At 54.6% G+C, this 12,425-nt stretch overlaps 2 protein-coding genes across 2 annotated transcripts in view; one reads left to right on the top strand and one right to left on the bottom strand.

Annotated features, from left to right (window-relative positions):
• Positions 1 to 785: 785 nt before the first annotated feature.
• On the top strand, positions 786 to 3,120 carry Dnph1 (2'-deoxynucleoside 5'-phosphate N-hydrolase 1). The gene is made up of 4 exons (XM_036168151.1): positions 786 to 989; positions 2,414 to 2,479; positions 2,721 to 2,831; positions 2,938 to 3,120. Exons 1-4 carry the CDS (start codon positions 827 to 829, stop codon positions 3,084 to 3,086), a joined length of 489 nt encoding a protein of 162 aa, XP_036024044.1. The 5' UTR covers positions 786 to 826; the 3' UTR covers positions 3,087 to 3,120.
• An 877-nt stretch (positions 3,121 to 3,997) lies between these two features.
• Cul9 (cullin 9) overlaps positions 3,998 to 12,425 on the bottom strand; it is a 40,647-nt gene continuing 32,219 nt past the window's right edge. The window contains exons 30-41 of the mRNA XM_036168286.1: positions 11,631 to 11,881; positions 10,280 to 10,625; positions 7,184 to 7,324; positions 6,900 to 7,064; positions 6,592 to 6,755; positions 6,234 to 6,327; positions 5,816 to 5,890; positions 5,602 to 5,712; positions 5,350 to 5,467; positions 4,971 to 5,104; positions 4,412 to 4,485; positions 3,998 to 4,335 (exon numbers count right to left, since the gene is read on the bottom strand). Coding sequence (XP_036024179.1) covers positions 4,137 to 4,335; positions 4,412 to 4,485; positions 4,971 to 5,104; positions 5,350 to 5,467; positions 5,602 to 5,712; positions 5,816 to 5,890; positions 6,234 to 6,327; positions 6,592 to 6,755; positions 6,900 to 7,064; positions 7,184 to 7,324; positions 10,280 to 10,625; positions 11,631 to 11,881 — 1,872 coding nt within the window. The 3' untranslated portion in view covers positions 3,998 to 4,136. The remainder of the gene's footprint in view (positions 4,336 to 4,411; positions 4,486 to 4,970; positions 5,105 to 5,349; positions 5,468 to 5,601; positions 5,713 to 5,815; positions 5,891 to 6,233; positions 6,328 to 6,591; positions 6,756 to 6,899; positions 7,065 to 7,183; positions 7,325 to 10,279; positions 10,626 to 11,630; positions 11,882 to 12,425) is intronic.

Below are 12,425 nucleotides of genomic sequence, written 5' to 3'. Positions count from 1 at the left end.
TTCCCAGAGAACCTGGTTTGATTCTCAGCACCCACTTGGTGGCTCACAACATCTATAACTCCTGTTTCAGGATGTCCCATTGTGCTCTTTCTGCCTCTTGGGCACCAGGCATGCACCACGGTATGCAGAGGTACACACAGACAAAACACATATACACATAAAATTAATAATAGTAGTTGTAATAGTAGCAGTAATAAAAGAGCACATGAAGTTGGTGTAGCGGGTAGAGAAGCGATTGGAGGGGAGAGATTGTGGGTGGATTGGATTAAATCACACTACGTATTCTCTGTATAGCTCTGGCTGTCCTGGAACTCTTTCTGTAGACCAAGCTGGTCTAGAATTAACAGAGATCCACCTGCCTCTGCCTCCAGAGTGCTTGGACTAAAGGCGTGCGCCACCACCATCAGGAGGATGATAACATGTTTTAAAAACAAATTAACAATCAGGGTTTCTCTGTGTAGCTTTAGATAGAGCCTGTCCTGGAACTAACTGTAGACCAGGCTGGCCTTGAGTGCTGGGATTAAAGGCATACGCCACCACCGCCCGGCAACAATTTTTTAAATTGTGGAAAGATCAGTGAGCACCTATCATAGTTGCCCATGCATCTATTACAGAGTTTCAGGGCATTGGCGAGAGCACAGTTTGAGCAGCTGGGGGCTGGGGAGGGGCAGGTCAGCGGGCGGAGTCAGGGCTCAGGGGCGGGTTGGCTCAGGAAGAGCCAATCCGGGAGGAGTGAGCTTGCAAAGGGCGCTCCCCTTTTCCGCCGCGAGTCGCCTTCCCAGATCACGTGGTCGCGACTGCGCCCTCTAGCGGCGGCGCGCGAGCGATGGCGGCGGCTGCGGAGCAAGGCCGCTGCTCCGTGTACTTCTGCGGGAGCATCCGCGGCGGGCGCGAGGACCAGGCACTGTATGCGCGGATCGTCTCGCGGCTGCGGCGCTATGGGAAGGTGCTCACTGAGCACGTGGCTGCTGCAGAGCTGGACTCGCGCGGTGAGGCGGCGCGGGCTGGAGACCCGCAGACCGGGGACCTGCAAGTTAAGGGGACTGGCTGGCTAGGGACTTGCACGCTAGGGGACCCGCAGGCTAGGGACCGGCAGGTTAGGGACTCGCAGGCTAGGATCTTTAAGTTAGGAGTCTGGCTGGCAGAGGGAGGCCCTGGCTTATGACTCTCCTGCAAGTGCACGCCCCATCCAGCACTCAGGAGGGGAGTTGGCCGTGCACACTGAAAGCCAGTGAGAGCCCAGACCCCGCATGTGGCCAGCAAGGCGTTGAAGGTTGATCTGGACACATACTTTCAAAGTTGTACCTAGAACTCTTGTACTTCTGCTCAGAAAACTTTGAAGTAGTTTTCCCTTGCCCCACGCAAGAACAGACTCATAAGCTGTGGGTGCCAATGCAATTCTGGAAGAATCTTTTACAAGACAAAGAACGACAAGGCAGAAATGCTAGCGGATTGAAAGGAGCCTGTTCATGTTTATGGTTGGCTAGCTCATGGTGTATTTGGTTGCTAGCCCTCAACTTTCAATTCCAATCCCAGCATTCTGGAGGTTGAGGCAGGAAGAGTTCCAGGCCAACCTGGGCCACATAGGTAGATTTTCTCAAAGAAAAATGAGACCAAACAGAAAGATCACCGAGTGTAATAGCCTGGGGAAAAGCCTTTGAATCTGTTTTTTGCTATTGTTACTTTTTTTTTTTTTTAAACGGTTTCTCATGGAAACCCACAGTGACTTCAGACTGTGTAGCAGAGAATGACCCTGAACTCCTCATCTTCCTGCCTCCACCTCCCAAGTGCCACCCACACAAAGCTTGCTTGCTTTTTGTGTGTCGGTTTTGGTGGGGGGGTTGTGGGTTTTTTTTGACAGAGTTTCTCTGTGTAGCTCTGGCTGCCCTGGAACTCACTCTGTAGACCAACTGGCCTCAAAATCAGAGATCTACCTGACTACCTCTGCCTCCTGAATGCTGGGATTAAAGGCATATATAAAGTACCACTCAGCTTGTTTTGTTTTTGAAACAAGGTCTGTCTGTATGTCCCTGGCTGCCATGGAACTCACAGAAATCCACCAGCTTCTGCCTCCTGGGGCTGGATTATGGATGTGTGCTACTGCCCTCAGCTCACAAATGAACTTTTTGACAAGGCGTTGTTTCTGCTCTGCCTCAGCCTTTACCATCCTGAACAGTAGCATTTATTCAAGCTGGAAGCTGAGACCCTGTCTCTTGGGCCTTTCCTGCTGGGATCCATAGTGAATTGGTTCTTTCCACACAATGTGGAGCCCCGTCGCACATTGGCAGCTTACACGGGGTTGCCTTTCTCTTGTGGCTGTTGCAGCCCTCACCCCTTTGACAGACTCCTCTCCTGGGCTGGCCTTTGGAGGTCCTGGAGCACAGTACCTGACTAGCTTCCCCCCCTACCACAGGAGAAGCTACTGGGGGCGACCGGCTCATCCACGAGCAAGACCTGGCCTGGCTGCGGCAGGCAGATGGTCAGTAGTCCTCCCCTCCTCTGTGCGGGCTCCTCCCTCCTCTGTGCAGGCTCCTCCCTCCTCTGTGCCTGCTCCTCCCTCCTCTGTGCGGGCTCCTCCCTCCTCTGTGCGGGCTCCTCTGGGATGGTAATTCCTGGGCTGTCCCTGGCCTCCATACCTAGAAGGATCTTCCCCACCAGATCCACTGTCATCCCGCCCTTCAGGTCCCAGCTGTTGAGTCTTTATTTTGCTTTCTTTCCAGTGGTTGTGGCCGAGGTGACACAGCCCTCCTTGGGTGTTGGCTATGAACTGGGCTGGGCAGTAGCTCTTGGTAAGCAAATCCTGTGCCTGTTCCGGCCACAGTCTGGCCGAGGTGAGTATCCTTCCTGGCTTTCTGGGAACCCGTTTCTTCCTTTCCCAGTGGGCTGGGGCAAGGAGCAGAGTAGGGACATGGAGTCAGCTCCTCTTCCCCTCCCCAGTACTTTCTGCCATGATCCGGGGAGCAGCAGATGGCTCGAGGATCCAGGTGTGGGACTACACAGAAGGAGAGGTGGACGGCATGCTGGATCGATACTTTGAGACTTATCCTCCTGAGGGCAAAGCTACCTCCAGTAACCCAAGTACCTGACCCTACTTTATTAAAAAAATGTAAGATTTTTTAATGTGTGTTTTGACTGCATGTATGTATATAACCAAATGAATACCTGGCACCCACAGAGACCAGAACAGATCCTCTGGAATTAGCATTAGAGATGGTTATAAGCCACCATGTGAGTGCTGGGAACCCAGGACCTCTGCAAGAGCAACACATGCTCTTCACTGCTGAGCCTTCTTTCTGGCCCTGGCCCTACTTCATTAAATCCTGACCAGACACTTCTCCAGAATCACTCCAGCCTCAGCCTCAGTAGTAAAAAAGGTTCATTTAGCTAGATGTGGTGGCACACATCTTTAATCCAGCCCTCAGGAGGCACAGGCAGGGGATTTCTGAATCCACACAGGTCAGTGAGGTCTATATGTGAGTTCCAGGACAGTCAGAGTTTTGCAGAGAGACCTCATCTTCAACAACAACAACAACAACCATGTATAGTGGTAGAGGTGGGACAAGTCGTCAGCAGCATCCTTTTCTATCCCGCTTCACTTTAGGGTACAGAGAGGCCCTCTAAAGCGGTCCCTGAGAGGAGGGAGCCTTTGGGGGACATTTCAAAGGATGGAGGGAGGCCAAGCGGGTGGATTTGTCTCATTTCTGAACTAGACCAAGAGCACCTGTGCTTCCCTTTGTGAGGTTAGGTCAGAGAGTCTGCTTGGGCTTTTTCTGAGGATAGAAAAGTCTGGAAGTCTAAGGAGAAGAGTAAAGATGAAGGAGGGTCGGCGAGGTGGCTCAGCTGGTGAAGACGTGAGTTCTGTCCCAAGCACCGACTGGAGAGGAGACCTGACTCCCTAAGGTATTCTCTGATCTCCATACACACTGTCATAGCGCGTGTACGTGCACACACACAGAGTGAGAGGCCCCCAGAGAACACTGGGGAGTGCTCAGCCTGCTTCCAGAGAAGGATGTGAAAAAGAGGTTTATTCAGTAAACAGAGGTGCTGCAGACACTGTGAATGCCCTCACATGACAGAGGAGGGTGAACCCCCCTCCGGGCCCTGCCTGGTGGGCGGCTCCAGGTGTTTCCTGCCCCTCAGTCATAGGACTCGTCGTCATCATCTTCATCACCGAAGAAGAACGTCTCTCGGTCCAGGTTCTCAGACTCTTCATCGTAGGAGAAGCTGTCGTTGTCCAGTTCCTCATCAAACTCATGCTGCCAATCAGGCACGTCCCCCTCCTCTTCCTCTTCCTCCTCCTCCTCTTCTGCTTCCGGCCCTGCGGAGCCCTGGAGCCTAAGGAGAGCCACCACACTCAGCCCGGTGCCAGTGCATCCTGCTGCCCTCTCCCAGCTCTGTGCAGCCTACTCACTGATGGCTGGGCACGTTGGATCCTTTCACCTCCCGAGCCTCCGCCGATGGACTCTGCAGTCCAACCCGGAAGTCCTGACAGGGAGACAGGAGTGCCTGAGGACCAGAAGGGCAGAGGGCACCAGGCCTCTGGCCCGGCATCCCTTCCACTGATGTTTCCTGAGAACCAGACTCCCGTGAGCACACCCAGGGGAGAGGACAGTGGAGAGCACCCAGCCTGCACCGAATAGCAAGCATCTCTGCCCAGTTACTAAGCAGGAGCAGATGACCCAAGAACAAGAGTCATAGTTTGGGTTCCACACCTGTGTCCCTAAGCTGGCAAGGCCCTTGGAGATCTCCTACTCCAGTGACTCCTCACAGCCCTGATCCCCACATGTAGGAGTATGGTCTGGAACTTCTGACTGACTCTGACAAGCACCTGGCTCAAACCCCTGATCTGGGGAAGCCAACTCCTTTATAAGAAACCCCAGGAGCTTGATGACACAGTAGACTGGCCTAGGCCTCCTGACAGCCCTTCACTCGCTCTGGACTCCCCCAAGCAGGGCTATGCAGGGCAGTACCTGGGTGGAGTGCTGCAGGATGGCCAGCAGCCTCTCCTGGATCCTCCGGAGCAGCTCGGTGCCTGTGCTGAGGCAATCAGGCCGGAGGAGGCGCAGGGAGGAGGCCAGGTCCCGGCACTGCAGCAGGGTCTCCTCTGCAAGGGGCAAGCACAGGGCCTGCTCTCTTCTCCCTCCACCCCTCCTCCCGAGTGTCTGTGGAGCATCTCCAGAGTGCCAGGCACGGCTGCCAAAACGCATGGAGCTCGCCTGCCAAGGGCAGGGGACCCAGGACCCTTTGTCATGTACTTTAGACCCGGGAGAGGGAGGGCCTGGATAACTGGCTGCCTGGGCATGGATGCTTAGCACAAGGAGAGGACCAGCGTCGGTGCGCCAGGCTCACCAAGAAGGATCTGCAGGGCATTGGTGTGCAGCTCCAGGTTCTCGGTCTGCTGCTCCACCACATCCATGTACTCTGTGTCCTGACTGTAGAAGCTGTAGACACAGGAGTAGGCCAGCACCTAGAGGAGACCCTGTCAGCGTAGCCAGCTTACGTCCCGGCACCTCTACCTCCACGTCCCCTCTTCTGGTTCCTCCAGCCCAGCTCACTCAGCCCCCTGGCAAACCCTTCCTGTCTGCCTCCCCCTGCTACAACCTTTCGAGCCTGCTCAAGGGCCCGGCAGGCATCGTGAAGGAAGGTGAAGGATTTGGGTGGGGGCACCTCGTGGATGGCAGAGGCCTGGTTCCTCAGGTTCACAGCAAACTCCTGTAGAAGCAAAGTGAGGTCTGCAGCCATGCGGCTCCCAGCTGGCCCCCCAGTGCAGTCGCTGAGCCCTGTGACTTCCCGCCCACCGCTGCCTACTGCTCACCCGAGCCCGGTGGTGGAAAGTGCACCTCTCGTTATAGTCCTGAAACCGCTTCTCCTGGCGAGCCGCTTTGCTCACCTGGGAAGGACACACGGACAGCTTGTGGGTGCTGTTCTGACAGGCTGGGCTTCTCAGAAGGGCCCCTCTACACTTCACCCAGTTACTTCCATGTCATCCCGGCGGCCCTTTACATGGGGATGTGGAGGGTTGTCCCGGCCACACTCCTTGCCCTGCTCTTCCTGGGCTTTCCTTGGTCACCTGGATGGGGCAGTCCTCCCAGTACTGAGTTCCCAGAACCTCTCCCCACTGAACCTTTGTCCTGACTGCTATGCCACTGTTGGGGCATACAGCTCTGTCCCAGGACCACCCGCGACTGGTCTGGTCCTGACTGGCTGGGCTCTGACCCGACCCCAGCTCTCACCATGGCGGAGCAGTTGTAATAGTCCTTGTGGCTTGGCTTCCAGGACTTGAGGCAGCGCCAGCAGAACCCATGGTTGCATCTGGCACAGGTCATGCTATGGAGGATTCGAGCTGGTCAGAGGGGCCTGGCTCTGGATCAGGGTGCCCAGGGGCTGAACACACCACTGACAAGCTCCCACCCCAAGCCCTGCTAAGGACACCTCTCTTTGGTCTTCCCAACACAGTGGACTTAGAACCTGGGCGGAGGAATCCAGAAGGATGCTGGGTGAGGGCAGAGGATTTTCTGCGCTTCACAGAAAACTGAGTTTCTTCCTTCCTGCCAGGTCTCCCCACACCATGCTCCCTGTACCCCTTCTTACTGCAGACACCCCTCATTCTTCTCGATGGGCGCCTGACAGCTGGGACAGCGTTTGGAGATGAGCTTGGCCAAGTGTTTGCTCTGCGCCTCCACACTCATGCCGTCATAGTAACCACCATCATCGACCCACTGGGACATGTGGCTGCAGCTGGCAGGATAGTGTGCCTAGGTGGGGGGAATGTGAGGACACAGCCAACTCAGCCAGGTAGCAGGGAACAAGGAAGACCCACCCCTCACATCTCTGTGTGAGAGAGAGGTGCTGGGCAGGGAAGGAGAGAGTCCTTGCAGGTGCCAGAGTGGGGCACCCACCTCAGGGAAGTTACAGCTGAAGCAAGAGGCCCAGCCACACTTAGAGCAGGTGGTCCCACTGCCCAGGCCCTGGCGGCACAGGATGCGATCACAGCCCTGAGGGTTGGTGCACCATGTCAGGTTGGAACAGCTCTCCACATAGCATCGCAGGAGGGCCTTCTCATACTGTGGGCAAAGGCAAGCTGCTATGAATGATGGGAGAGCAGGACTCTCCAGGAGGCTCCAAATGCTCTTAGCCTTGGAGGCCAGCCTATCCTCTGGGGCCTCAGGCAGAAAGGGGGTACCTTGGAGATGACCTCTGGAGAGGAGACAATGTCACGGATGAAGGCCCCAGTGGGCTGAGCAGGGCAGTCAGCAATGGGGCAGGTACAATTCAGCACAAAGTTCTGTTCGATCCGAGTCGTCAGGTACTCGTTCCAGCAAGACTGCCCGGACAAAAGGAGAGGCTGATGAGTGCCAGGAGCCCTGGCTACTGACCTGACACATGATCCCGTGGCTTCACAGAAGGCCAGAGATGGCAGGCTCCTAGGCCTACCTCACAGCTGACCCTGCCTTCCAGACTCCATGGTGTCTTGGGAGGAGACCAAATTGTAGCTGTTTTTGAGGATGTATGGGGCTCAGGCATTGGCCTACCAATAAATACTATCAGATGGACATAGAGGAAGTAAATAATCGATCGCAAAGGATCACATGCTAAAACAGGGAAAGAGCAGTGTGTGATGGCACAGATAAGTGTCCCATGAAAGGCTGGTGTGTTGAAAGCTTGGTCCCTGATGGGAGCAGTGCTCTGTGGTGGGGCTTTTGTGAGTGGCTGGATCATGAGGGTACTGCCTGGTCCAATGGTTTCTTCCACTGGTGGCAGGTGGCTGGCTATAGGTCACTGGGGATGTCTATGCCTCTGAAGGATGACTTGTCCTGTTCCTTTTTTGCCTGGTGGGCTTTCTGACCACCTCGAGGTGAGCAGCTATCCTCTAGCCTTCCACCATGATGTCTCTACCTTGTTAAAGACTGAAAACAATGGAAGCAGCCAACTGCAGACCAAACCCTACACCGTGAGCTCAAGCCAAGTTCCCTCCCTGCAGCTGGCTCTCAGCATCTGTCACAGCAGTGTATGAAGAGCACAAGCATGAGACTGAGGACAGAGCTGCAGAGGGAGTGGCTCAGTGGTTAAGAGCACTGGTTGCTCCTAAAGAGAACCTGGGTTCAATTCCCAGCATGCACATGGTGCCTTATAATTAACTCCAGTTCCAGGGGCTCTGATGCCTCTTCTGGCCTCTGCAGGCACCAGGCATTATACAATGCACAAATACACATGAATTAAAGACAATAATTTTTTTCTTAAAGGTGAGAGAGGAGGAGGCTTGGGGAACAGAGCCTCCCTACTGGCTCTGGGTCCCCTATGCTGGCCCTGGTGCATTCCTATGGCTAATTCCCTGGGCCCCAGCTTTCCCTACTTGAGGCTCCGCCTCCAAGGGCTCACCCTTCAAACAGACTTGCTTGTGTGTCCCTGCTTCTGATCAACAGCACAGCCATCCTCACCCCACCCAAGTTACCAGCACCGGATTTCTGTTTCCCAAACTCCTCCTGTCCCAGCAACCACCCTAGAGCAGGTGTCCTTAACACATTGCAGGAACCTCCTGATAAATGGCCTTACTCTCTAAACACGGTCCTAAGCCTCTTAACCTGCTCCTCAGCTTATGATCACATGTTCCAACATGATCAATAAAAGCACCTGGCACACAGTTGACAGGGGCCATGTGAAGAATCTGGACCATTTTTTCACCCTTTACATCTTGAAACAAACCAAAACTAAGTGGGAAGCAAACTAAAACCAATCCGGCATCATTTTTAGATACAGCAAGGGAAAATCTCTCCAAATGTGGACTCCACTCTCACAGATCAGCCCTGGATGACAAGGCCCTGGGGCAGCCCTCTGTTTCTTGGTTTCTGCCACACAGCCACTATTTAGACCTAGAACAGTGCGATTGCTGCCCTCTGCCCATTGTGCCTGCCGACAAGGTTCTGCTAGCAGTGGCCTCCTCCCACTGCTCAGGGCCGGGGCTGTCCTGTGGCTTTGCCATCTCTGCCTTATCACAGGCTGGGACTTTTTTTTTTTTTTTTCAAGACAGGGTTTCTCTGTGTAGCCCTGGTTGTCCTAGAATTTGCTCTGTAGCCCAGGCTGGCCTAGAACTCAAGAGATCTGCCTGCCTCTGCCTCCTGAGTGCTGAGATTAAAGACAGGCACCACTGCCACCTCAGGCTAGGAATTTTTTAATCAGCTTGTTTTTCTCAGTTGCAGGCTCCCTGTCTCTGCATCTCTCCCTGGGGTCCCTCGGACTCAGCTCTATCCTTTTCCTGTATGTAGTATTGCCAGCCAGACCCCTCCACTTAATTCCAAACTCAAAGTCCCACTGGCCAGCTGCCGTTACCACAAAGTCCAGTGAGTGGCTTAAACTTTACACAGATGTGACAGATTAAATTTCCACCCTTCATCCCTACACCCTGCCCCAAAATTCCTCTCAAACATGGTAAAAGTGGCACATTCCATCTACCCAGATGCTTAGCTCAAAAACAAAGGAACCGACTTGGTTCTCTTACCCGGAGCCTGTACAGTTAGCACGCCAAGTCTTGTGGGCGCTACTTGCAAACATATTAAAACCCACCTAAAAGGCATCTTCGTCTTTACACACGCTCTCCATACAACAGCCAAGGGTTTGTTTTGTTTTGGGTGGGTGGGTGCACGTGTGTCATCTGTCCGTGTGGGTGAGGCAGCCCAGAGCTGACATATGGCGTCATCTTCGACCGCTCTTCACTTTCTTACTGTGGCAGGGTCTCTCACTGAACCAGGAGTCACCGGTCCTGACTGGTTTAGCTCACCGGTTTACCCCAGGGATCCTGCCTCTGCCTCTGGAGTGCTGTGATAACAGGCAGCCTTGCTTTACCTGTACTGGCTTCTGCATGGGTCCTAGGATCTGAACTCGGGTCCTCACCCTGCATGGTAAGTGCTTTATCTGCTGAGCTATCTCCCCAGCTCGCAAGCAAGTCTTCAAAAGTGTAAATAGGATCTCATCACCTTGCTTAATCATCATGGTTTCCCACAGATCGTCATCTAACTCAACCTCCTCATCCTTTCTCAGACTTCCTCCTGAACAGACAGTGTGTTAGCCGCCACACACAGCCTGCTGTTCTCTGGCTACAGCCTTCTCTCACAAGATGTCACCCCTAGCAGGGTGATCTCCTCAATGTAAAGGGAAAGCCCTACCGCTACCCAGTCACTTCCCATGACATCACCCAATGCATCTTCCTTCCTGAACTTGTCATCGATGGCGATGGCGCTTGGAGGGGTGAGCCGGGTGGAGAGGCGGGGAGGGGTGTGCTCACCTTACAGCAGCAGTGTAGGCAGCAGAGTGATGGAGAGTCATCATTGGGGCCCAGGGGGCTGACGCAGACAGGGCAGTGGTCAGGACGTGTGGGGACAACCTGGGCCTGGGGTACTCGCAGCCCAGCTGCAAGAAGCAGGGGTTCTGGGTCGTCACTGTAGCTCTGCAGCAGCTGCTCGGTGCCCCAGTGGGAATGCGCCAGAAGGTGCTGGGCTACATCAGGCTCCAGGTTCAGCGTCTCCTGTACCTGCCGCACCGTCTGCTCCATCAACCCTTCTACCTCCTGGGGACTCATGGTACGGCCTGCAGGCAGCTGTAGAGATGCCAGGGCCAACATAGCTTCTGGGCTTAGGAGAGAGAAGGGCAGTGTTTAGTGTCTCCATCCTGTTTACCCAGCTACAAGCTCCCACAGACCCCAGCTCCCCACCTATGACCCAGAGCTTACACTTGTCTCAGTGGCCCATGCATAACCACCTGAACCTCTGGGAGGAGCAGAACCCTTCATAGAAGCCAGGGTAACTGCAGGGCTGAGGCTGACTGAACAGTGACGGGGGGCATTGTGGGCCAGTGGGTAGGGGTCACAGTACTAAGTGACTTATAATGAAGGGGACAGTCCATTGCTCAGAATGCTAGCAGCATGTCTAAAGTCTTCCTGTGTGAAGTGTGACCTGTGGACCAGTAGCCTGGGCATCACAGAAGGAACAGCTGAGTCAGATCTGCACTCAGCCACACATATCACACATGAGCTTGGAGAAGTCGGGGAGCTCATTCCACATGTCATGCAGGCATCTCAAGGGCCAACAGCAGTGCTGTAGCACACTGGGGGTACACTGGGGGTTGGAAGTTCCAGGGGTGCTGGTGACTAACAGCCTGCAGCAAACTTCCCAGTAGAGCAACTTCCTGGAGCTCAGCACATCCCCAAGGCAAGTACACAGCTAACACTGTGTACTGATAGCACAGACCAAATCGGCTCAGAAAGAGCGACGGACTCTGCGTCTCCATCTCCTGCCTAGGGGCTGGCTCCAGGAGGGTGGGACATCAAGAGCCCTGAGTGGCAAGGCATGATGGGCAGCATGGATGAAGAAGAAGAGGGTGAAAACTAGCAAGCAGGAGAACTAGAGGAAGGAAATGGTAGGACAGACTGGAAGTAGTATTCTGCTTGGTTAGTTTGGGGTGTTTTGAGAGGGTGTCACCATGTAGTCCTGGCTGGCCTCAAACTCACAGAGATCTGCCTGCCTCTGGCTCTTGAGTGTGGGACTAACATGGGAAGTGTTTTATCCAAGTGACTTTTGCAGGGCTATGGCCTATAACCCTTCTCACCCACTGAGAGTGCACAGAGCAGGGGTGGCTACCTAGGTTTGGAGGTCCCAGTGCTCTGGTTGCCACAAAAGGGGACGTCTGCCTGACCCCGGCAAGGCCCCATGGGCTCTGGGGTAGCATATACCAGGACCTGGGGCCGGTCATCACGCCGTTCCACATAGCCCTGGCCCAGGAGATGCAGGATGCAAGAGAGAACATCAGTGCTGGAACAGGCCACACCCCCTGCAAGAGCGCGGCCCAGGCTCCCGGGTGGATTGGGACCCTTCTGCCAGGCCTCCAGCACCTGGATGGAAGAGACAAGCAGACTGCCCTTACCCACAGAGCCAGCCTGCATGGGTACAATGCCTGGCTCTACCACTACTCACTGGCCAGGAGACCAGCCAAGACCTCACACCTCACTTTTCTCCTGTAGCCGATGGCAGCAGTTAAGAGTTGTATACGTTAGTATTCGTATTAGTTTTATTTGTACTATTGTTGAGGACCAAGTTACTCAACACACACATGGTAAGTACTCATGTCAGGATAGAAAACCCAGACGGAGGGGTGTAGAGGCAGCAGAATAAAGTGCTTGCTCCTCAAAGTGACCTGAGTTCGATCCCCAGAATCCACACAGTCTGGTGGAGTAGCATGAAACTCAGGTGCTCCAAAGGAGAGGGGAGAGACAAGAATGCACAGGAGCTCATGAGCCGGGCCGCCTCACACATGCAGCAGCTAACGAGAAAGCTGGCGCCAAACAAGGCTGGAAGGGGAGCACGGACACCCAAGGTTGTCCTTTGATCTGCGCGCGCGTGCGCGCGCGCGCGCGCACGCACACACACACACACACA

The sequence above is a fragment of the Onychomys torridus genome, chromosome 18 (genome assembly GCF_903995425.1).
Source record: "Onychomys torridus chromosome 18, mOncTor1.1, whole genome shotgun sequence".
NCBI lineage: Eukaryota > Metazoa > Chordata > Mammalia > Rodentia > Cricetidae > Onychomys > Onychomys torridus.
Note: the sequence above shows the minus strand (reverse complement) of the source record. Positions and strands in the feature narration are given on the sequence as shown.